Source organism: Nelumbo nucifera, chromosome 6, assembly GCF_055504915.1.
Source record: "Nelumbo nucifera cultivar China Antique chromosome 6, China Antique-T2T, whole genome shotgun sequence".
Classification (NCBI taxonomy): Eukaryota; Viridiplantae; Streptophyta; class Magnoliopsida; order Proteales; family Nelumbonaceae; genus Nelumbo; species Nelumbo nucifera.
This window is the reverse complement of record NC_142654.1, coordinates 18,276,787-18,300,860: the sequence shown is the minus strand read 5'-3', so window position 1 is coordinate 18,300,860 and position 24,074 is coordinate 18,276,787. Positions and strand designations below refer to the sequence as shown.

The following is a 24,074-nucleotide window of genomic DNA, read 5'->3' as shown; positions in this document are numbered from 1 at the left end:
TGAACCATAGAACAAAAGTGCTTGAAAAAGAAGTAGCAATTAGACTTACATTTCATCACGAAAACCCAAGTGGCTTTAGTACAATCATCTACTATTGTTAGAAAATACTTGGCACCAAATAGAGATGGAGTGCGATAACCGCCCCATATGTCACAATGAACCAGGTCAAATTTGCTTGAAGCTCTACTTATTCTTATTGGAAAGGGCTGCCGAGTCAACTTGGCTCGTAAGCTTGTATCACAACACTTGTTTGGGGTTGATGTGATTTGCAAATCAGGAATCAACGATATACGATTGCAAGAAGCATGTCTTTGGCGGGAATGCCACAGGATTAAGGAGGGATGTGTTGATGTAGAAGCTAATGATGTTGACGACGAAGCTGATGTGGAAGCTGTAACTTTGGTGTGAGGTACAAAATGCTACAAACCATCATGGAGTAGGCCCACTCCAATCAATTTCTTGGAGGTCAGGTCCTATATAGCACAAAAAGTGAGAAAAAACATAGCCACACAATTCAAATCCGCTATGAGTTTACTAATGGAAATAAGTTTTATTTGGAAATCTGGGATGAACAAAGTGTCTTGCAAAACAATCTCAGGTGTAAGTGGAACATTTCCTTGGCACTGTATAGATAATAGAGTGCTATTAGGTAGCTGCACCGGTCGTGTAGTGATTTGTTTTGTAGTTGTAGGAACCCATGGACCTGAGCCAAAGGGGACCATATGGTCTGAGGCTCCTGTGTCTAATATCCACTGAGAATGAAAAAGAGTACCTGCAAAGTTTGCGAGGCTCCCTAATTTTCACCATTGAGTAGATTCATCAATTGATGATATTGTTCTGTAGTTAATCCGTAGACCTTTTGTTCTGATCCCAGAACACTTGATGATGGGAATTTGGGTTTTGACTTGTCCTTATCAGTGATTGAAGGCCTTTCGAATCGCTTTGATTCCCAGCCAGGTGGGTAACATGCAGTTCATAGCAATTCATAGCATCCGTCATTGCTATGTCCAGGTTTTTTGCATTGATCTTGGGGCGATCTTTAATGCTTTTACTGTTGTTGGGTTTGGATGGTCCAGCTACATGAAGAGCAGCTGCTTCCATGGTCGAGCCTTGATGTGAGACTAATGTTTGGTGTCTTTCATCTTGTGAAACCATGGCATAAACTTTGCTAAACATGGGCAGGGGTTCCATACTCAAAATGTAAGATCTGATGTTGTTGAAGTAGTCACTAAGTCCCAACAAGAACTAATAGACCTTTTCTTTATCTCTTTCAACCTAGAAATCTTTTGAAGCTCCACAAGAGCAAGGGCATGAACAGATCAGTCCCGGTGTGTAGATTGAAAGTTCATCCCATATTGCTTTTCAATTTTGTGAAATAGATGGAGACAAAGAGATTCTCCTGTCGTAATAATGCCAATTCCCGCTTCAGCTGAAAGATGCGGGGTGCATTCTCCTGAGAAAACTGCCATAGAGTTTTCTACAAATCTCTCGAGCGCTTTCTACATAAGCCACACTTTCATGCAATTCTTTTGCCAAAGCATTGTAAATCCAGGAAACTACCATAGAGTTTCTTTTCATCCAGGCATGAAATTCTGCAGTCTTTGTCCCATTCGGTTTCTTGAGTGTGCCATCAATAAATCCAATTTTGTTCTTCGCCCAAAATGCTTTCACCATGGCCCTTCTCCAGGTTGCATAATTCCCGGACTGTACTCAAGAAATATGGTGAAAACAGATCTGTGTAGGCTGAATCTCCGTTACCTGTTTCTGCTGCCATTTCTACAGAGTAAGAGTAAGAAAAAAAAGAAAGAAAGCAAGGGATGGTTCGCATAAGAACGAGGGATTGTTTTCAGAAAAAAAAAAAAATAGGGGATCGTTTTCACAGAGTGTTGCAGTCTTCGTGAATGCCCCGAAGCTCAGTCCAGTTATACAAAACAAATGTACACGTGGATAACTGATTAGGCTAATTATTGTGGATGATTAGCTAACAGAACGGTCGTTAATTTCAAATTTCATCCAAAACACGAAAATGTTTTTCCATTCGGCCATTCTCGCTCATATTCGTCTGTCTTGACCTGCTTTGTGACTTTGTGTAACCGTGACCCTGCACCTCTTCGTCCAAGCATGCAAAAAATCCGACACTGACAATAACTCGGCGCTGACAATCGTTCCAATAGATACACCGGAGGTACTCCCCGTCCCTCTCATCTTATCTCTTCTCTCGCATGTTCAAATCTGATACCCCTCCTCCGATCCGAGCTTGGAATCCATGCGTTCTCCGGCATCGATGATCGTTCTAGCCGTCTCACCATCTTGAGGTATTCTCCTTCTATCACATCTCTAATCCCCCTTCTCTCTCTTTCTCTCCATATTCGTCAACCTTGTTTTTCTCATTGTTTTCCCTGTAGCAGACCCAAAAACTTCTCCCTCTGTTCCTTCCCACATCTCCATTACCGCCGCTGCAACTTCTAACAGCGGCAACTCCTCTGCATCTCTTTTCTATCTCATTCATTTTTCTTCTCCCACTCTCTCTCTCTCTCTCTCTCCCCCTAACCCCTGTTTTTCCTGTTTTACCATTGAACCCCGCCAAACGCCCACCGTTGGAACGGAAAGAAACCATAGAACCACCGCCGCACGAGTCCACCCTTATCATCCACAACTATTCTGGAGCAGAAGAAGACATGTAGGGAATTGATGTGGGTCAGCAAACATTGTCACTTATTTGGTTGGAATTAGAGGACGACAACGATCTATAATCTTACCGAATCGCTGAGGACGCGCATTTTTCTGAATGCTGCATCATCTACGGTTTCCTGCGGGAATTTTTTCTAAATACTGCACCCGTGACTACATCGTCTACGGTTTCCTCCGGGAATTTACACATTTTAACTTTTAAGCAGTTTGTGGACTACGATTTCAAAATGATTGTGGATTTTGATCGGATAATGACGGTGTGAGACGTGAAGCACAAAATTTGTCAAGCCACCGACATTTCAGTTGAGCAGTTGAACTCGTCCACCGCAATACAGACTTGCAGGACGATTGGACTCTATACCAAATTGGTGTTAGTGAGGCTATGCATTTGGATATGGAAGTAAATATAATTTGATAAAACAGAGATTTAATTAGTTTCTTTTACAATCCACAGTAATATATAATTTGAAACAATCGAAGTTCATTGGAACTGAGCATCGGATTGGAGGATCACTAGTTTTGGTTCATATTAAATGTATGTACGAATGAATGTGGCCTTATTTTTTTTCTTGATTCTGCTTAGCATGAAATGGAAAATGAAGTTAGCTGAGAGAAACGCAAGAGTGTAAATCCCATATTTTGAAAGCAAAAAATACTCAAAATTGAGAGAGAAAAAGAGATGGGTGTAATTGGAAAGCAAAAAGCAGCTGCCCAGACCGGCCAACCGCCTTTCCTATTTCCATTCAACTGCATTCACTTCTATATGGAAGATGCGCCGGAGAAGGCATGGATTCCGAGCTTGGATCAGATGGAGGAAAGTGAACAGTAAACAAAGCCACAAGGGTAGAGGCATTAGTCAAGGGCGGAAATATGGGGAGATTGGCTTTTGTACGAATTTGGGAGCTAATGGGACAAACTAACGTCCATCCCCTTACTTCTGTAGGTATTAAAGGGGCATGAGATCAAATCAGCCCCCACAACGTCCATCTGCATATTCCCGCCGGGTATTGAAAATATCTTTTGATGATGACGTCATTATTTTTGGTATTATAATCGGGAGATATTTTCAATATTCGCCGGTATTTAATGTAGGACGTTGTGGAGAGAAGTCTCGTCCCGTGGTCGTGGGGATTGAAATGAATTCAAGGGGCATGCATGTGATATGACACGCAGTAGATTTTTATTGTGTTTAAGAAACGACCTGTAATCAGAACTATTGTGGCCACCGATTTTTGGGTCGATGGCCCGATTTGAACAGATAAATTAAAAAATAAAAAATGGTTAAAACTTAAAACCGTTAAACGGGTTGATGGTCCGACTGCATGGATCAATGGGTTATTGATTTTTAGAATGGTTTTTGGTTAAAAGTCGGGTTTAAGGTAAAACGGAACCGGTTGTCTGCACTGTTCCTAGGCCAAACGTTCTGACCATCCGGATCAACGACGATTCAAAAACCTTGCTTCAAACACAATCAGATCACCTACCCTGGCCTACTTAGGGATGACGATCACTGCCACACCACACACATGGGGATTGGGGATTGGGGATTGGGGATTGGGGAACATACCCCCATACTTCGTCATTTATGGGGAGATGTTGTGCATTATTGTGGGTAGGTGTCTAGGTTCTTGTGGGTAGGGGATCTGGACTATCACCCAAACAGCTGATGAGGTAAATTTGATAAACCCCCCTCCCCTCCCTCATCGTAAAAAAAAATATAAATAAATAAAAGGGTTTTTATAGTTCAGTCCACCCCTAAGATGGAGTTTAGATTTCTAAGGGCAGACTGAATCCTGACTGTGGATTGATGTCAAATCCACAGGTAGGATACAATTTATAAGAGGTTATTAGTAGATTGGAAGGAAACTGCAATTTCAGATTTCTGAAATGGATTGCAGTCCACTTATATCAAAAATATAAAAATCCAAATTATCCACATTCATTTGCTTGAAGAAGCTATTAAGGCATCATTCATTTACAATAATCCTGTTGTTGTAGGGGTAAGTTAGTTAATTGGATAATTGGCCAATTTATCAAAACAAAATTTTTGGAAGTGATACCAACTGTTCTAAAGGGTAGATAAATTACTTATTCATTCACCCGAGGAAACCATAATCATCTACAACCAAACTCTTTACCTAGATAAGTGGAAGCATCCCCGAACACTGCCACTGAAATTTACTCGGGTAATAATTAACATTTGCCCATCAACAACTTACCCGGATAACTAAAAATCAACAATACCTAAAACTAATTTAATCGGAAAATCGATTTACTAACTGACTTAAAGCATCCGGTTTTCCATTAGACATGGGTTATAGCCTTGTAGGCTTTGTTTCTGGAAACCACCGAAATCAAGAAGAAGCTACTACGTGTGAAAGCCCTTCTAAGGCTGCGTTTTGAATTAGTGTAAAATATTATTGGTGTATTTTTATATTGAATTATCATTAAGTGATCATTGTATTTTTGAAAAATGTGATATAAAATTTGAAAAATATGATATAATCGATATAAAACCTTATATATGATAAGATTTTATATCGATTCACAACATAAAATGATAAAACACCATTCCATCCATCCAAATGCATATAAAACTGAATTGGAGTAAAATTTTACACGATTCCAAACGCAGACTAAGCAGCTCAATCAATGGTTCAGTCCTTATTGTTACATAAAGCTTTCTCTTTCTGCTAGCTTTTATTTCATATTGGTTCTAGAAAGTTTTCAATTTTCAAACCTTTAATCGGTTGCGTGTCTAATGTCTCTTTCCGTTGGTTGAAAAAGTAGGGGAGTTTACAAAGAATTCAGTCTCTCTCTAGTCTCTGGAGTCTCAACGAAACGAGTGATAATACCGGAAACGTGTAAATAGATGGAAAACCCAGGGGCATAAAGATGAAATCGCACCAACACCAAGTCAGTCTCTCTCAGTCTCGCCTCTCAAATTCCAACTCCGGTCTTCGGTCCGAGTTCAAATCAGGCCCACAGCACGAGCGTATTTCCCAATAATGACATTATTATTTCTGAGATTATCATCGAGAGATGTTGTGGGTCTCCTACGGTCCGTTCGCTAGCGTCGTCGCTGGCGCTGTTGAGCATTGACGTAATAATAATATGGCGACTATAAACAAAGGCAGACCGAGAGATCCCGCCTCGTCGACTTTCAACCACAGATACAATCTTTTTTTCTTTCATTTTTCTCGTTTTCTTCTTCTTCCTCCCTCCAACGAACTAAACCAACTCGTGAAGTTCGAATCATCTCCTCTGCTTCTATACTTCGTGTTCTTCTAAAAATGGCTTCTTTGGAGTTGCAAAGCAGCTCCTCCGAAACAGCTCAAAAACCGCAGTCCCAAACATCACACGACGAATCAAATATAGTGAAGACGAAGACGTCAAAGACAGCGTCTAAAAAGAGATCTTTTGTGCCGAGAATCGGCTGTTTCAGATCAGAACCCGACGTGGATGGTGGACCGAGTCCGGTGACTGAGTCCGGTAATAACGGAGACCACCACGTTCCGACTCACCTTGTCGTCATGGTCAATGGCATCACAGGGAGGTTCGGTTCGTTCCTTTGCCATTCTTCTACTAATTGCATTCCTGAAGAGTTGACTGATCCATACGAATTTTGTGCCTGTATGTATTTATGTTTACTGCTTGTACATTTCAGGGGATTGATTTAATCTGAGCTCTTTGAAGCACGAAGCTTATTTATCAAGTTTTATAAAGCTTTCTTTTTTATATCTTCTTGATGACTTCAGAGTAGCTACTACACTGCTAAGTTTTGACAATTTGGGTCCCTCTTAACAAAGGGATTCATGCGTCTCTCTTTTTTGTATCTTCTTGATGACTTCAAAAGTTCAAATAGGCGTCTCTCTTAACTTGAATTAAAATAAAAGCCCGAGTTACAGAAAAAATACAAAATAAATATAAAATCCCAGTACATTGGTGTGGATCCCATTCTTCTGGACAAAGTTGGCTTGTTTAATCACGACTCAGACCTAATTTTCCTGCTTGATAGTGGGTTTCGAATAAAACACATTCATATAGCTTCCCATATTGAATAGTAGGAGGTCCTAGCATCATACTAAGATGAGTGAAGAAAAGAGGCCTCATTAAAAATATAGAAAGTGGAACAGGGGTTCTACGGATTTCTGTCAGTGTAACAGACCTGAAATTGATGTTACAGAAACAAGAAACACAACAAAATCCAAATGTGAATATAATTACATAAATCCTATTGTGAATTTAGTTTAGGTAACCAAATCATCATGTCATCATCCATGCCTTATCCCAACCATATGGGGTTGGCTACATGAATCCTGTTTGCTAATCCAATCTATTTAAAGCAATATCCACTGTTAAATTATTACTGCCTAAATCATTTTTTACTACTTCTACCCATTTCCTTTTTGGTCCACCCTAGCTCTTCTAGCTCCTTCAACTTGTAACAAATCACTTCTTCTAACTGGAGCTTCTTCTAAATTATTAGGTAACCTAGTCCCTATTATCTAAAGTTTTGCAAATAACTACACTAGAACCCTGAAACTGATCCAGTATTGTAGATATAAGGTTTGCAGAGTGGTTTTGACTATGTTAAAGCCATGCAAAACAACATATCTTTCCAAGAAGAATTTCTTCATATTTTGACAGTATTGCCTTTATAAATCAGCTCAAATTATAAAATGAAAACAATAGCCTGGATAAAATCTTTGCTTCATTGCAGAACATTTTTCTTAAGTCTTTGAACAAAAGCCATTAATACAAGGCAGCATGTAAATTAAATGGTGTTTCTTAAAGGCTTTAGTCTTGTTGTGAGGGGCCAGAGTATTTTTCTTTTATGAACCTGTCTTTCCATTTAATGTCAGGGAAGCATTTTGGAAGGTCAAAGTCAACAACTGACAAATGGGACCTAACTTCTAATGCTCTCAGCTCTCTGTTAACACAACAAATTCCAATTGGAGTTATAGCCATTGCCAGAATGATTTCCTAATTGGAAGAGCTTTTTCTGTATTTACTTGTTGAATTCAGTAAAATAATATTCTGTTTTCTAGCAGTTCTTATAAAATTTTATACTTGTTTTATTTATTTTTATTTTTTAAATTTATGCATACAGTGCTAGAGATTGGAAATACGCAGCAAAACAATTTCGCAAAAGATTTCCCCAAGATATTCTCGTGCATTGTGAGTGTTCTCTATTCTTCACTTCCTTTATTTCTGGATTCTGTCGTTTTTGAGATCAAATTGTCAAGCCATCTTGGCACTGCTGGTAATTACAGTTAATTTAATGCAATGACTGTACTTCCAGTGCTGCTTGTGCATTTATTATGTTTACAGTCTTACTATTGAGTGCCTATATATATGGTTAATTTTTTTTAATGGGACTTTCTAACGGAAAAATCAGTGATTTTATACATTTGGTTGAGCAGAGTTTTCGTTCTAGAGAAATGAACATGCTAAGAACTCCGATTTATCACATTAATCCAGAGAGATCATGTATTCACTGGGAAGAGATAAACATAGAGAAATGACTAAAGACCTAAAGCCTTTCAGTTTCAGATTCATGACATAATTAGCTGGTTGGATTCATCATGTATTTGGTTTTTCAATTGGATATTCCTGCATGTCGTATAATCTCCATAAAGTTTGAATTTATTCACTTGAAAAATTCCTGCATTTTTCCAGTCATCAGATCATGCTGGTTGTGCCTCCTTCAACAAAAGCTTGACAAAGATGCCTATGACAACTAACAAAATATACAATTTTGATGCCTATACTGGATACTGTATTGATAGTTCTTTTGTCCATTTTTTTCATCTTTACATGCTCCTTGCTAGTATAACATATTGGTACAGAACAAAAAGTACACAACCATGAGGAAGACAAACATCAATTTACACTAATGTATTTCCTTTTGTTTCTTTTAAATTTAAATATTTTGGACTTAAACATTACAGTTATGTTTCAGCCAACAAAAAGAAGTGAAGGAAGAGTCACAAGCACAAATATAATATAGTTCTTATATACTGTTATCTCTATTTCAATTTTACAATATGTTACTTGCTTGATTTCTAATGATTCATTTACTTATTTTCAACAAAAACAGAAATGATACAAACTATATACTTCAATGGATCTTCTGGAAACTTGTAAATATTAGAAGTTTGGTTGAAATTTGTATGATATATCTATTGAAAAATTCATCTCAAATGATTATAATAAAAACATGGCATCAACATATTGGGAAGGATACTTTATGCATAATCATGCCTTTGGTGTTGAGTAAGAAGAGTTGTGTGACTTGTGTCGCATTCTATATCAACATTTGGAACTATTGTGTCTTGACAACTTAACATTTAATTTTTTTGTTTTTTTGAGCATAAGTAACTCAGAATTTATTCAAAAAAAGAGGTACATTAGAAGATGTACATCAAGTTGCAAGACCAAAGAAAGCAAAAAGAAGTTACAGTGGCAGAGATCTATCACTAAACATAATTTCTCTATGTGCACCAGTTTTAGCTAGGCCTAAAGTGTTTTGGGGATCCAAATCAGCTTCACATTCATTGAGCCATGATGTCTCTAGCCTCTGCCAGAAAATGAGCCAACCTCCAAGGCCTGCCATCTTTTTTCCCTAGCCATTTTATAGTATTAGTAGAATTTCTCTCAATGGCTAGAGAGGATAAACCTAACGTTCTAGCACATCAAAGTTCAGTGAAGTTCCGCCAAAATCTCTGCCTTTGTAGAATCAGCTTTTCCCATCTCTACCCTGGATTACACCTCCAATCCTTGCTGTACCAGTGTTCCCTTGGGCACTCCCATCAAAGTTTATTCTCATCACCCCCTACCTTGGAGTGAAATGGATATGTGCATCAAGACCAGGGGAAGGGTAGAGGACTTCCTGAATTAACCTGAGGAAGTGACACCAAATCTTCCTGGTTATGGAACAATACAGTAGAAGGTGCTCAGCCAACTCACCATCACTTAGACACAGAGTGCAAGCATGAGGATAAATACACCATCTACCTTTGTTCTTCTTTTGCAACAGATCACAGGTGTTTAATTTCTTTAGACACACCTCCCCCACACAAAAAAAAAAAAGAAACTTTAGGAGGGATATGGGAACACCACATTCTCTTACACGGGAAGCTACTATCAAGATCATTTGACACTAGGGCCTTGAAAAAGGAATTAATTGAAAACTTTCCAGCAGGGTTAAGTGTCCAAGCCCGCTGATTGGGGGTATTAGGAGATATGTAAACCTCTCCAAGGGATTGTAACAAGTTTGCAATTTTGGCAATCTCTACTTCTCTCAAGGGCCTTCTGAGATTTAGATTCCAATTATTTTCAGTTGTTGAAGGGGTAAGACATGCTGATACCATGGGTTCTTGGCTTTGGGACAGGTTGAAAATTTGAGGGTAGGCAATAGCTAAATAACTCCCACCCCACCAAAGTTCAGTCCAAAATTTTTATCTTGTTCCCATTTCCCACCTTATACCTAATATAACCAATGAATAAGTCGTAGGTTGAAGGTACCTTTCCAGGGATTAGTTGCTTTCACCCAGTTCAAGTGGACCTTTCTATCCTATCCAATTGCATTCCTCCCATACTTGCTGCTAATGATGGATGTCCAAGTAGCTCCCGTCTCAATAGGAAATCTCCACAACCATTTCCCAAGAAGAGCTAAGTTCCTATCTTTAATGTGCCCAATGCCAAGTCCACCAACTTCCTTAGGTTTGCAAACCTGATCCCAACATACTAAATGACAATTCTTCTCACTTCCTCCATCCCACAAAAAGTCACATTGATCCCAACTTACTAAATGACACGCATAAATGCTCAAGATGGACTTGGTGGACCAGTTATGCAGTCATACGGTTTGAATTCAGTGGTGGATAATTTTGATTTTATCCTCCTTAATGAAATAGGGTTCTAACATTTAGATCAGGTTACATGGACACCAGACACCATAGGATTTGAATTCAATGGTGGAAAATTTTGCTAAATCCATGGCGGAGAGGGCTTTCTTGTATAATGATTAATGACAACTTTTTACCTCCTTAATTTCTAATGTTGGAGGGACGCCTTTCTCTTTTTGTATTGCTATTTGCATCCCCTCATTTACACCCTCTTGACTTACGTAAGAAGTTCAATCTTTGCTTTTACACTTTATCCCAAAAAGGAAAAAGCCTGACCAGAGGATTATGGTCCAAACTTGGTTCCTTAAAGAAAATCTTTCCAAGTCTGGAAGTACTGATGCAGTTATAAGAAAATAAAAAAAAGGATAAGAAACTAAGCAGTACATAGAGGAAACTATACGGAAGTGATGCTGCTCTGCTAACGACTCCCCATTGGCATCTAGGCTTCTGCCCCCTGTAAAAGCCTGCTAAAATGTAAAACACTTTTGTCAGACTTGAATGGGACTGGAAGTTGGAACCAATACTCAAAATCTTCTTAAGTAGTTATATTACTAGGTAGTACACTATTTTGTTTTAAGCTTATTTTGCTTTCCTTTGAGCCAATCAGACTAGAAAGTTAGATTGTTTGACCCATGACCCACCAGCCTCAGCCAGTTGACAACTGATGCGGTCTTGACAACAATGATGTATAGTTCCCCTCTCACACTCAATTATCAATAGAAATATTAGAATACAGGGCACTTAAAGGTGTTTATTTTATCCTTCTCAGCCTTATGTCACATTGATTTGTAATAATTATAAAAAAGAAATAAAAAATAAATTATCAAAAAAAAGTGCTTATTTATCCTTGTCCCGATCATGATGAAAGTTAGCAATAAGAGGTTGTTAATGTCAAGTATACAAATGCCTGACAAATATCCTCTGCATGCATATTTTGGAATTCATGGTTGACGACATGTTTGGGTTCACTATTAACGCGGACTGTATTTTATTGCTGCACTATATGCAGGCAGTGAGTGCAATTCCTCAATGTTGACTTTTGATGGTATTGACATAATGGGAGAGAGATTAGCAAACGAGGTGCATAGCGACTCCATCATGTGTTTTCATCATTATCTTGTTTGTTTTTTTGCAATTTAAGTTTCAATTAGGCATTTACTTCAAACTAAATGTTTTGTTTATTTCACTGCAAGTTAAATTTAATTGCTAAATGCATTTGTTAGATGTTATACCCTTGAAACTGAGATTTCCATGACAGATCAGAAACTTAATGATGTTTCTTTCAGGTACGATCAATCATAGAACATAATCCAGGGCTTCAAAATATTTCCTTTATAGGTCATTCGTTGGGTGGTCTGGTGGCACGATATGCTATTGGTAGGCTTTATGAGCAAAATCTTACAAAACAACTTTCTGAAGGAAATGGAGATTGTAAAACTGATGGTGATGGAAATCCATGCCTGGATGAGAAATCAAAGGGCAAAATAGCTGGATTGAAACCCATGAATTTTGTAACGTTTGCAACGCCACACCTTGGTTCAAGAGGGCATAAACAGGTGACCTTGTTTATTCCATTTTTGATTATCCTTTACTAGTGTTTCATTAAGTCACTTTGGAAATCCATGATGTCTTTTTTTGTCTTTAAGCTGTTCTGGAAGCAAATTTCTTAAACTCGGATCAATTAAGAAGCTAGATCCAGATCCAGATCATCCATCAGATAGGGAAATCATAATAGGAATAGGTTTCATGGTCTGGATGTGGAATGTGAGGTGACTTAGTTGCAAAATATAGGGACTAGGTGGTTCTCTACTGCCAAATCTTATCCACTGAACTGTAGTTTGTTATTAAAGCATTTATCAATGTATGACACATTAACACAAAGCCAATCAAACTGACAATTTAATGTGCCCAAGTGTGTATGATCATAGTGGTATTATCTTATTATTAGTTTTCTAATTGAAGGGCTATATTTCCCCTACTTACATTGCTTGGTGTAATGTTAAAATCTTCGGCTGACAAGCATGCCAACACAGGTTTGAATGGCCTTTGCATCATACTTCTGAAAATACACACTAAAATACAGCCATCATACCATTCCTTATAAGCCTTGATAACTATTTTAAATTACTCACCCTTTCCCTAACAACATAAGGCCTTTGTTGCAAAGCATGTAGTGGTTAAATATGGCTTTTATAGGGTAACAAATGAAAGCAATTATTAGAAGAAAAATACAAAAGAAATAAGGGGGAAGAAGAGAGGAGAGAGAGAGAAGGGAGAAGAGAAGAGAAAGTGATGTAACAAATGAAAGCAATTATTAGAAGAAAAATACAAAAGAAATAAGGGGGAAGAAGAGAGGAGAGAGAGAGAAGGGAGAAGAGAAGAGAAAGTGATTGGGAGTCAAATCAGTTCTGGCGGTGCTAGAATATATTATATTATATAATATAGGGCGACACTTAAAAGATGGAGAAAGGACTCTTATACCCCTGCAGCACTTACAGTACATAAATAGACTAAAAATCTAAGTTATTCTAAATCAGAATAGGAGAAAATAAACTGAATAAAATAATTAGAATAAACAAGCTATTTCAACACTCCCCCTCAAGTTGAGACATGGATGTCAATCATGCCCAACTTCTCACATATATCATTCTGCCGCACAGGATGAAGACCCTTGGTGAAAATTTCTGCAATTTGTTCTTCTGAACTAACATAGGGAGTCATACTTGTTCACTCACAAGTTTTTCCCTAATAAAATGCTTGCCCACTTCAATATGTTTTGTCCTATCATGGAGGACTATGTTTGCGCCAATGTTGATAGCAGCTTTATTGTCACAATAGAGTGACATGGGGGTATTATCTATAAAGCCCGGTTCACCTAATAGGTTCTTTATCCACATGATTTCAGCAATTCCATGAGACATAGCTTTGCATTCTGCTTCAGCACTAGACCTAGCCACCACCACACTTTGTTTCTTACTTCTCCAGGTAACTAAGTTTCCTCCCACAAAGGTACAATACCCATTGGTAGACTTTCTATCATCGACTACTCCTGCCCAATCAGCATCTGTATGCACTTTTTAACTTTCAAATGCCCATGTTTCTAAAACAACAAACCATCCCCTGGGAACCTCTTGAGGTATCTAAGGATCCTTTCTGCAGCTTCAAAGTGGGACATCTTAGGATTATGCATGAACTGACTAAGAACACCCACATAGGCAATGTCAGGTCTGGTCATAGACAAATATAAGAGTCTCCCTACAAGTCTCTGAAACTTCTTCACATCTTTCATAGCCTCCCCTTGATTGTCACCCAATTGATGATTAGGTTCAATGGGTGAAGGTGAATCAATTGGCTTCACTCCTAACTTGTTTGTGTCCTCTAAAAGATCTAGTACGTATTTCCTTTAAGATATAAAGATGCCCTTTTGAGAGCAAGCAACTTCAATCCCAAGGAAATAACATAAGGGGCCTAGATCTTTCACTTCAAACTGAGTGGCTAAGAATTTCTTCAACTCCTGTATAATATTTCAGTTTTCCAATCACCTGTGACTACTATGTCATCAACGTACACGATTAGAGATGCAATTTTTCCTTTGCCTTTCTTCACAAACAGAGTATGATCTGACTGGCATTATTTGAACCCCATTTGTTGTACAACTAAGTGAAATTTACTAAACCAGGCCCAAGGTGACTATTTCAACCCATATAGTGATTTTTTTTAATCTGCACACCTTCTCCTCACTACCTTTGGCACAAAAGCCTAGAGGTTGAATCATGTACACCTCCTCCTCTAGGTCACCATTCAAGAATGCATTTTTAATATCCAATTGGTGAAGTTCCCAGTCAAGATTAGCTACCAATGAAAAGAGGATTTTGATAGAATTTATCTTGACTACTGGAGCAAAGGTCTCTACATAGTCTACTCCATACACCTGAGTAAACCCTTTTGCCACCAACCTGGCTTTGTACCTTTCTATCGCATCATCAGCCCTATGCTTCATTGTGAACACCCAATTACATCCCACTGGTTCTTTTCCTTCAGGAAGATCCACCCAAGGTTCAAAATATCGATATGCCCAATACGCTGGTATGGGTGTATCGGGCGAATTGATACCATTTTTTATATTTTTTTTTGCAACCAGTTTAGGGGGGCCGGTTTAGGTCTCCTCCATCCCTTGGACCAGTCAGATCCTCGATACACCCACTGTAGGGGCGTATCGGAGGGGTGTCGGAACGATATGTATCGGCCCGTGTCGATATTTTGAACCTTGGATCCACCAACTCCCAAGTGCCATTTTTGTGCAAGGCATTAATTTCTCATTGCATTTGTCCATTCAGGTATGGATAAAGCTTCTACCACCTTCTTAGGAATAGAAATGCTATCAATGGAGGAAAGAAGCGCACGATATGAAGGTGAGATATGATCATAAGATACAAAGTAGGAGATAGGATGATTAGTAGTACAAGATATTACGCCCTTTCTCTTAGCAATAGGAACATCATGATTAGGAATGGCAACGGGGCGGGGCGGGGTGGGGTTGGGTTTTGCCTGCCCTGTACCTGACCCCGAATTCAAATTCTCCGCCCCGCCCAAACCCCGACGGGGCTAAAAATCCTAACCCCATCCCCATCTCCGTAGGGAACGGGGATCCCCGACTTTGCTCCACCCTGCCCTAGTGATTCTTACTTGTATACTTAATATTTTTTTTTGAAATCTACCTAGAGCTATTTTATATTATGTAATATAATATAGTACAATATAATATATAATACTATACTATAATATAATATATGTTAGATATATTAATAATTATATTATGTTATATAATATAGTCGGATCGAGGTGGACAAATACCGCCCTGACCCCAAAGTTTAGGGTTTTCCCGAACCCCGACCAGTGGTAACCCCCCCCCCCCCCCGATCAAGGTGGGGCGGGGCCCCACGAGTATGGGTCAATTTCCCATCTCTAATCATGATCATCAATAACAAGAGGGTCAACATTAAGTGGATCATGCATATCAATGGGAACAAGTATACCTGGATGATAGGGATTTACCTCTAAAGAGTCTGATGATGTTGGCCGCATAGTGTCAGGTTCCATGGCTCTTGAACTCTGTTGGCTCTTGTGGCGGTAGAGGAAGACACAAAATGGAGGAGGATCAGGAAGAGGAGGTAATTGAACCTAGGTGTGTTCTCCTCAACCTTACTCTCCCCCTGAGGAGAAACTGAAAAAAAAAAAAAAAAAGGTTGACTCTTAAAGAAGGATACACCCATGGAGACATAGTACTTGCGTGAAACAGGATCATAGCATCGGTAGCCCTTTTGGGATAAAGGGTAACCAAGAAAAACACAAGGGATAGCACGAGGATCAAGCTTACCATGATTAGGGGACAAGTCATGAACAAAGCAACGACTTCCAAAGACACGCATTGGAATAGGGGACAAAGGAGCCTTAGGAAACAATAGTTGATGTGGGGCCTTATACTCTAGCAACCGAGATGGTATATAGTTGATGATATATGCAGCACACATAACGGCATCCATCCAAAAACGTTTTGGAACATGCATATGGAGTAGTAATCCATAAGAAACTTCAAGAAGATGATGATGTTTTCTTTTAGCAACACCGTTTTGTTGAGGTGTCTTAGTACAAGAACTCTGATGAAGAGATTCATACAAAGCGAAGAACTCTATGAGATCACTACGAAAGTACTCATTTGCGTTGTCTGACTGGAAAATATGAATCTTAGTCTGGAACTGAGTAAAAATCACGCACTGAAAATATTTCACAATCTTTGGCATTTCATCTCTAGATCGCATAGGATAATCCAAGTATATCTAGAGTAGTCATCAATCAAAGTAATGAAATACTTATATCCATTCTCAGAAGGTAGAGTAATAGGGCCCCAAACATCGGAGTACATAATATGAAAAGGAAATTTAGATCTTTTATTTCTTAAAGGAAAAGAACTTCTACAGTGTTTACTCAATTGACATATCTAACAATGTAACTCTTTAACTGACAAAGACTTAAATAACTCTGGAAACATAAGCTTTAATGACTCAAAAGAAAGATGACCAAGACGACTTTGCCATAAGTAGGCGTGACTCTCACAAGCCGAACTCAAAGACTTTGTAGCCATAAGACCGGGTTTATTCTCCAACACATAGAAACCATCCACCATGCTTCCTCTACCAATTGTCCTCCCAAAGGTCAAATCTTGAAACACACAAGAAAAAGGGAAGAAAGCTACTGAATAGTTCAAAGAGTGAGTAGTACTACTAATGGAAAGTTAATTGATAGGTAATTTTGGAACATATAACACATTAGAGAGGGTAAGACCGAGAGGAAAGGAGATGGTTCCTTGACCGGCTATGGTAGAGAATGACCCATCAGCCAGTCTCACCTTATCTCTCCCAGAGAAGAGGTTATATGTTTGAAATAAGTTTGACTAACCAATCATGTGATTTGAAGCTCCAGAGTTAATTATCTAAGGGGAAACAGATATATGAGATGACACATGGAAAGCAATGGCAAAGTTACCTAATGTAGATGCAGAGGAGGTAGAAGGAGTAGGGCTAGAATCCATCTGGCGAAGTGTCCTACCATATGATTCCAAATGGTCACGAAAAGAATTGATAATCTCTTCCTTTGGATCAGAACCAAGGGGGGGCCGCTCTTGAGGCATCATGGGACTAGTCTCCTGAGATGCCACATTTGTTGAGTTATATTCTTCTAAGTTTGCTGAGTTGACTTCTTATTCTGATTAGATGTTGATTTCTTACTTAAATCTTGAACCCACTTAGGCTTCCCATGGAGATTCCAACATGTGTCTCTAGTTTGCCTGGACTTTTGACAATGGGTGCACCAAAGTTTATCTTTGTCAACCACTCACTTTTGCATATCACCCTTCTTAAAAGAACCTCTACCGTTTCCGCTAGTACCTCCTCGGACTACCAATGCAACTGGCTCCCCCTCTGTACAATTCATTACACTTCTTCTACTTTCTTCAGACTGAACTAATGCATAAACCTCCTGGACTGAAGGTAAGTCCTTACTTCCCAAGATTTGTACCTTGATAGACTCATAGATAGGGTTCAGCCCCAAAAGAAAAGCAAATACTCGATCTTGGGAGACAAGTGATTTGTAGGCCTTTGCACCTTCATCACATTTCCAATTCACATTCTGATAATGATCCAGTTTTTCCATATTGATGTCAAATCTGAGTAATGCACTGAGAGACTTCTCTCCCCCTGCTTGCAAGTGAAGGATTCAACTTGCAATTGGTATATCTTTGCATAGTGCCTCTATTCCGAATATGTAGATTTTGCTTGCTCCCAAATTTCACAAGCTGTTTCGGCCCATATGAATGTCTTCTTTACTTGTGGTAGCATAGAAACCTAGAGCCACAACATCACCAAACTATTTTCTTGGTTCCACCTGTCATGTTCAGCACTTCCAGTCTTTGGTTCCTTCACTCTACCATTGATATACCCTATTTTCCCCCTAGCAATTATGTAGAGTTTAATTCCCCTAGACCACTCAAGGTAATTTAGCCCGTCAAAAGGGAATTACAGCCATGTGGAAATTCATATCCAGCTCCCCACTCATGCTGTTTTGCCTCCAGAAACTCCAGAAGTTGCAGAATTCTCAAAGGACATGGTTCAGTTCACTATTCAGCCTCAACACACACCCTAAGATCCCTCTTGACACCGAAAAACAGTCCTAGAAACACACCAAAGATGCACACACTCCAGTCTGGGCACAGTCTGAACACAGACCACCTCCAAGTCCCTTAAAAAAAAAAAATTAGGTTGATTTCAATGCTGTACAGGTTTAACAGTCACAGTCCACCACTCTTCCAGACCAACCAAATGCACCAGCTATCAAGAGAGATCATACAATAGTGTCATTGCACCAAAAGAGGGTAAAATCAGGTCATACGAGACCTACAGATGTTTCATTCTCAGGCACAGGATCACACAACCCACAGAAAAGAGGTTTGAACCTCACAGCCACTCTGGCAGCATGCAGCAGTCTTAATCCATATGATTTTTTTTCTTGGTACACGACCAAGAGAAAGAAGAAGGAAGTAAAAAAAAGTATCAGTCGTAGGTTATCTTTTTCTGACCTCAATCTGGAAAAAACAGCAAGAAGAAAAACAAAAAAAAACACTTGTTCAATCTGCTCTTAAACCCAGTAGCACCGCTCTGATACCATATTAGCAGAAAAATACAAAAGAAATAAGGGGGAAGAAGAAAGGAGAGAGAGGAGAGGAGAGAAAGTGATTGGGAGTCAAATCGGTTCTGGCAGTGCCAGAATATATTATATTATATTATATAGGGCGACACTTAAAAGATGGGGAAAGGACTTTTATGCCCCTGCAGTACTTACAGTACATAAACAGAATAAAAAACTAAGTTGTTCTAAAACAGAACTGGAGAAAATAAACTGAATAAAATAACCAGAATAAACAAACTTTTATGCCCAGAGCTGTTTGTTGGAATACTCATAAAGAGCTTGGGTAATACCATAATAGAAAGATAATCAAAGGAAAGTTTGGCCGAATATATTGGCAGCAGCTTTAAGCAATTTCATAATAAGGCAAATATTGATTGACAAAAAGTTCTGCCAAATATGCTATATTATGTATCATTACTTTAAAAATGAAGTAGTAAAAGTAGTAAAAAGGATTAGGAACAGAATCCCCTGTTCTTTTGGTTATTTTGAATGTTGGTACTTAATTTTTTAATCTTCAACTATTATCAAGGTTGAACGGAATGGCAAAACAGGATTCATGTATCTGACCCCATATAGTTGGGATAAGGTTTGGATGATGATGATGAACTATTATCAAGGATGACTTTATTCATTTCTTGTTTATTTGTTTGTTTTGCAGGTTCCACTATTTTGTGGTCTTTATATTATGGAAAAAACAGCATCTCATATGTCATGGATTCTAAGGAGAACTGGAAAACATCTCTTCCTGACTGACAGTGAGAATGGAAAGCCTCCTCTCCTTCTTCAAATGGTCAATGATTATGGAGATCTTCCATTCATGTGAGGCATCATGGGTCATTAATATTTGTTTTGAAAATTTTCTAAATTTATTTCCTGTGTGAATTTCTCAACCATACTCTATAAGCATCATCTCTTTTTTTTCTTTTCATTCTTCAGGTCTGCTCTGCAATCATTTAGGCGTTGTGTTGCTTATTCAAATACATGTTTTGATTGTATCCTAATTTAGAAAATATGTTTGGTAATTTTTATATCCATTTAATTAAAATACTTTGGCCAGACATGCAAGCATGGTTCACTATCATGATTCATGTGGTAGATGGATTTGACCATCTAGTTGTATTGATCCACCGTTTTCATGTAAATCTAGTGCAACTTGGCTTTGTAAATTGCTTAACTCTGTTCAAAGGCCTTGTTGGGTGGAGTACATCATCAATACGCCGAAAAGTTGAGCTACCAAAGGTATACTTTCAGCTTCTATTGAGGTTCTTAAATATGTTTGTGTCTGCTTACTCATTATATTTTTCTTTTAGTGCAAGCATCCTCCAAAGAATGAGAAATATCCACATATAGTAAATGTTGAAGCACCAAAAATTTCCAGTACTGAGAAAGAAGCCATTTTCGAGGCCAATGTTAATGAACACAAGACTATTAACATGGAAGGTTTGTTACTATATTTGTCCTTAATATTAAAATCTGTTATTAAAGCAAATTAGTTTCAAAATAAACCCCTTGGTTGCTCCTCTATGCATATTTATGATTGAAATTAGTTATTTGCTTCATTGGACTGAACCCATGCTATTCATATCTTCTGTAACAAACCATACTAAGATTTTTATACATGGGAAGTATGCAACCTCAGAACAGAGTCTCAGTTTTTGTTTATTTGCAACAACTGTAGAGGCAATGATTAGGGGTCTCACAAAAGTGAGTTGGGAACGAGTCGATGTTAGTTTCAAAAGAAGTAAACAGAGATTTCTTGCACACGGTACCATTCAGGCAAGTATGCATTCTTATTTTAATCTCATTGCATATGTCAAAATAACTGGTTTTGTATAGGTGTCAGAATCTCCAACAAATTGGAGTTGATAATTATTTCCTATGACTGAAATTTCTTGAAGCTTGACCCACCTCTGAACTACATGGTATTTAACTGCAATTCACTTTCCTTTTGGTAATGGGTGATCAATAAAATTCTAAGGTGGCTGCCCCTCCACCTGGAGTACATTTTAGGGTTTAAAAATAAAAGAAAAAAAAACTATGATACAATTGCTTCCAAAGGAAAACCAAAGTAGCAAGAGCATCGTAGCCGCTATCAAAAAGAGACCTGGTTACTAAGTAACATGGTTGGTTTATATAAACTAGAATACATTTTCATATTTTACTTTCTAAGTTTTAGTTAATGGTTGGTTCCGAGTCCCTTCTTTTAGCCAATGTGGTGGTAACTTTGGATGCAACATTTTTGCATGGATGCACATTTTCAAAAATCTATGTCAGGGGTGGTTAGTGTATTACTTTTTTCAGAAAAAATAAATAAGGTATCATCATATCCTTCTGGGCTTGGACACTCCATTGGAGCTGGACAGACATGCAACATGGATCAAGACTTGATGAACTTTATATTGGGTTCGAATTGGATTAGATTCTCCATGCAGCAGATTGATTAGTGTCAAAATCCTCTGGCTGACAGTGATGAAACCCAACCCAAACCTCACCTTATGTTTGGCTTTGCCACCCAGTGTTGGTCCCAGCTACCTGGGGTGTTGGGAGGGGGTGTACTTGATAAATACCTAACCTCTGGTATTTTACCACTCTCAAATTTGAACTCATTCATGTTTGTCGGCCCAAAAGTTTTAAATGCACCAAGCATCGGCCTAATATTTTGGCTTTTCTTCTGCGAACATTAAGATATATGCTTGGACATGGAAGGATATACAGCAGAAGGGATTCGCCTAGTAATAGGAATTCTGTATTGAATGGAAGAAGTTGCAAGTCTGACCCATAGAAACCACCCGAAATTTAAATTATTATTTACACAATCACTTCCTATAGTAAACACAACTAGAACGAGCCCAACCTAACTCAAATAGAGTGGAGCACAACCTGACCCATGCAGCCCTTAGGATTGGGTGTTTTATGTAGTTGTTCCTGGTGAGTGGATTTTCTCCATTTTTAAATTCCAAGTGATAAATTATGGCCATTTACACTTGAAAAATGGATATGATCCATGCATACTACTTCTGCAGAGAGTTCTAAACCTGTAGTCATGGTAGTGTTTATTAGTCAATGGTTAGTACTACAACTTGACGTCTTAGTCACTCAATGTTTTTGTGAATTAGTGAGGATGCTAACGTTGCTGACATTTCTCCTCTCTTCTTCATCTCTTGTACAGGTGAACACTTATTGCGTCAATTCTGATGGTGCCGATGTGATATCCCATGTTATTGATAATTTTCTCCTGTAACATTAAAAAATCTCCTCTTGTTTATTTCTAACAGCAATTTCATTGCAAAATCGAGGTATAAATGTATCCACTATCCTTCATTCTTTTTTAAATGTAAGAACAAGAAACAGTGAGGAGATTTATATTATTATTCCTTGTATAGTGCAAATCCACGTGGTAGTTTCAGAAAAGGGGAATGTTTTACAAGAATTCCAGCAAACATCTCTATGTGCAGGTGCAGCTTTTGGAATTCGTCGCCCTACGTACATGGTTGGACTCTCGTGTAGACGTTGCCTAGACAAAACACGTCCTTTGATGGTCCCTTACTTTGTCTGTAATCCTTTTCGGGCCAATGAGGAGAGAATCCTCTACTGGCCCAATGAGACCGCGACAACTCAGTCTATCAAATTTGGAGTCTTTAGGAAAACCTGAAAGCAAAAAGGCCTGTATTTATTTAACGGTGAGTTTCAATCTGTTCATTAAAAAAAATAAAGAAAAGAGAAGGAAGAATGGAAGAAATAGTTTCAATCTATTCTAAAATCTAAACCATGAGCCATTTTGTGCCTTAATATCTGGCTTAGATTGTTCAAATTAACTTTTGACCATTGTTGCTTTAAGAAACCCAGAGCCCATGGTAGTTCAACCTTCTGATCTTTATCTTTTGAACGCGCGTGCAGATTTTCTGTGGTCAAAAAAGGCGGGATTTGTTAGTCTTGGGTTTTAACCTGTTGTTCTGCTTTGTTTATCCTTGAGCTAGAATGAACACAAATCCTCTACTTCGTGGGAACCTTCAGAGATACCAAAATTGAGAATGCTCATAGGGAGAATAGATGACAGTAGTAATCATCTTCCAGGATCCATGACATTATCCCTTGACTCCCTCCATTGTGTGGGAATCATCATCATCATCAAAGCCTTATCCCAGCTTATATGGAAGTGTCTACATGATTACATGAATCGTCTTTCGCCATCCCTTTTACGTGAGGACTGTGGAGGATAAACACTGTAATCCAGTGAGAGGCTAAAATGGGCGAGAGAACGTTGGGACTTGGACACTTGGGGAGAAGAGAGTTCCTTGTCTTGCGTCAGTTTCCAACTTTATCTCCTGTATTTTTAATTAATTCCTTACTTCTCAATTTAACTTCAACCTGTCATTAACTATGTCACCTTTAACAGACTTGAATTGTCACAATGTCATTGGACCAGCGAATTGTGGCAACCCAAAAATTGGATGTTTTAAACTTTTGATCACAAATTCACAATCTTCACATTGCAGTAGCTCTGACCCCTTAAATTACTAAGCCAAGCAACCTGCAAATTGCAGTAGCTGCTCTGAGCCTTTAAAGTTCCAGGAGAATTGGATTATCAAAGAGGCCACAACAATGGCTGCAATGCATTGAAATTGAAGGCCGTAACCGTAATTTCATGGGGTTTTAGCCTTTCTCCTGGTAACCCAGATGGGGCCTGTCCCATCACCCATGTCCGTTTTCTAATGCACCAACCGAGCCTGAGATGCTTTATCCAAAGCCCTCAAATGGATATTTGACATTTGAGGCGACCCAAGAAAAGAGGGAAAGAAAGTTTTGAATGCGCACAGCTACTACTGAGCTTAGCTCATTTCCCGTTTTATTGTGTGGATCGATATATAGTTATATTAGTATGGAGAAGGCACTGCAGATATCGTGCAGCTAGCGCCTAGCAGGCAGGCAGGGTGATTTAGAGGGAGGCCATCACCTGAGAGATATTCAGAAGCGTGACACAGAGAAGACGGGAAGAGCGTTTTGAGTCTCTGCTGCTACTCCTCCTTTTAAACTCCCATTTTTTCTGAATCAGAATGGTGAATACGATACGGAGATGCTCAGAAGAAATGAACTAACTCCTCCTCGATGGTTGCAATGCAAAAGCATCACCCAGACCCAAGTGTTGCGACTTGCGAGTTGATGGACAGGTCACTTGAAATAGGGGGCCCACCCTAAATAAATAGATTAGTAACCTGAAAAATCAGATTA

The 24,074-nt window shown here is 38.7% G+C and overlaps 1 protein-coding gene across 9 annotated transcripts; it reads left to right on the top strand.

The window, feature by feature from the left end:
* The first annotated feature begins 5,531 nt into the window (after positions 1 to 5,531).
* LOC104591193 (lipid droplet phospholipase 1-like) lies at positions 5,532 to 22,256 on the top strand. Of its 9 annotated transcripts, none has more exons than XM_088889178.1 (10): positions 5,594 to 6,247; positions 7,805 to 7,872; positions 11,614 to 11,684; positions 11,891 to 12,160; positions 19,504 to 19,664; positions 19,782 to 19,837; positions 20,032 to 20,084; positions 20,156 to 20,285; positions 20,524 to 20,625; positions 22,015 to 22,256. In XM_088889178.1, exons 1-10 carry the CDS (start codon positions 5,985 to 5,987, stop codon positions 22,038 to 22,040), a joined length of 1,200 nt encoding a protein of 399 aa, XP_088745304.1. In that variant the 5' UTR covers positions 5,594 to 5,984; the 3' UTR covers positions 22,041 to 22,256. The 9 variants fall into 9 exon arrangements, with proteins under 9 accessions (XP_088745303.1, XP_088745305.1, XP_088745302.1 ...); XM_010249983.3 differs by having other exon boundaries at positions 5,599 to 6,247; positions 20,524 to 20,621; XM_088889180.1 differs by lacking the exon at positions 5,594 to 6,247 and adding an exon at positions 6,276 to 6,324 and having other exon boundaries at positions 20,524 to 20,621.
* Positions 22,257 to 24,074: the final 1,818 nt, after the last annotated feature.

Coding starts and splice junctions, on each gene's coding strand:
- LOC104591193 (XM_088889176.1), top strand. CDS start 5,985: ATGGCTTCTTTGGAGTTGCAAAGCAGCTCCTCCGAAACAGCTCAAAAA. Junction 12,161..19,503: donor GTTCAAGAGGGCATAAACAG/GTGACCTTGTTT, acceptor TTTGTTTTGCAG/GTTCCACTATTTTGTGGTCT. Junction 20,622..22,014: donor TTGCACACGGTACCATTCAG/GCAAGTATGCAT, acceptor TCTCTTGTACAG/GTGAACACTTATTGCGTCAA.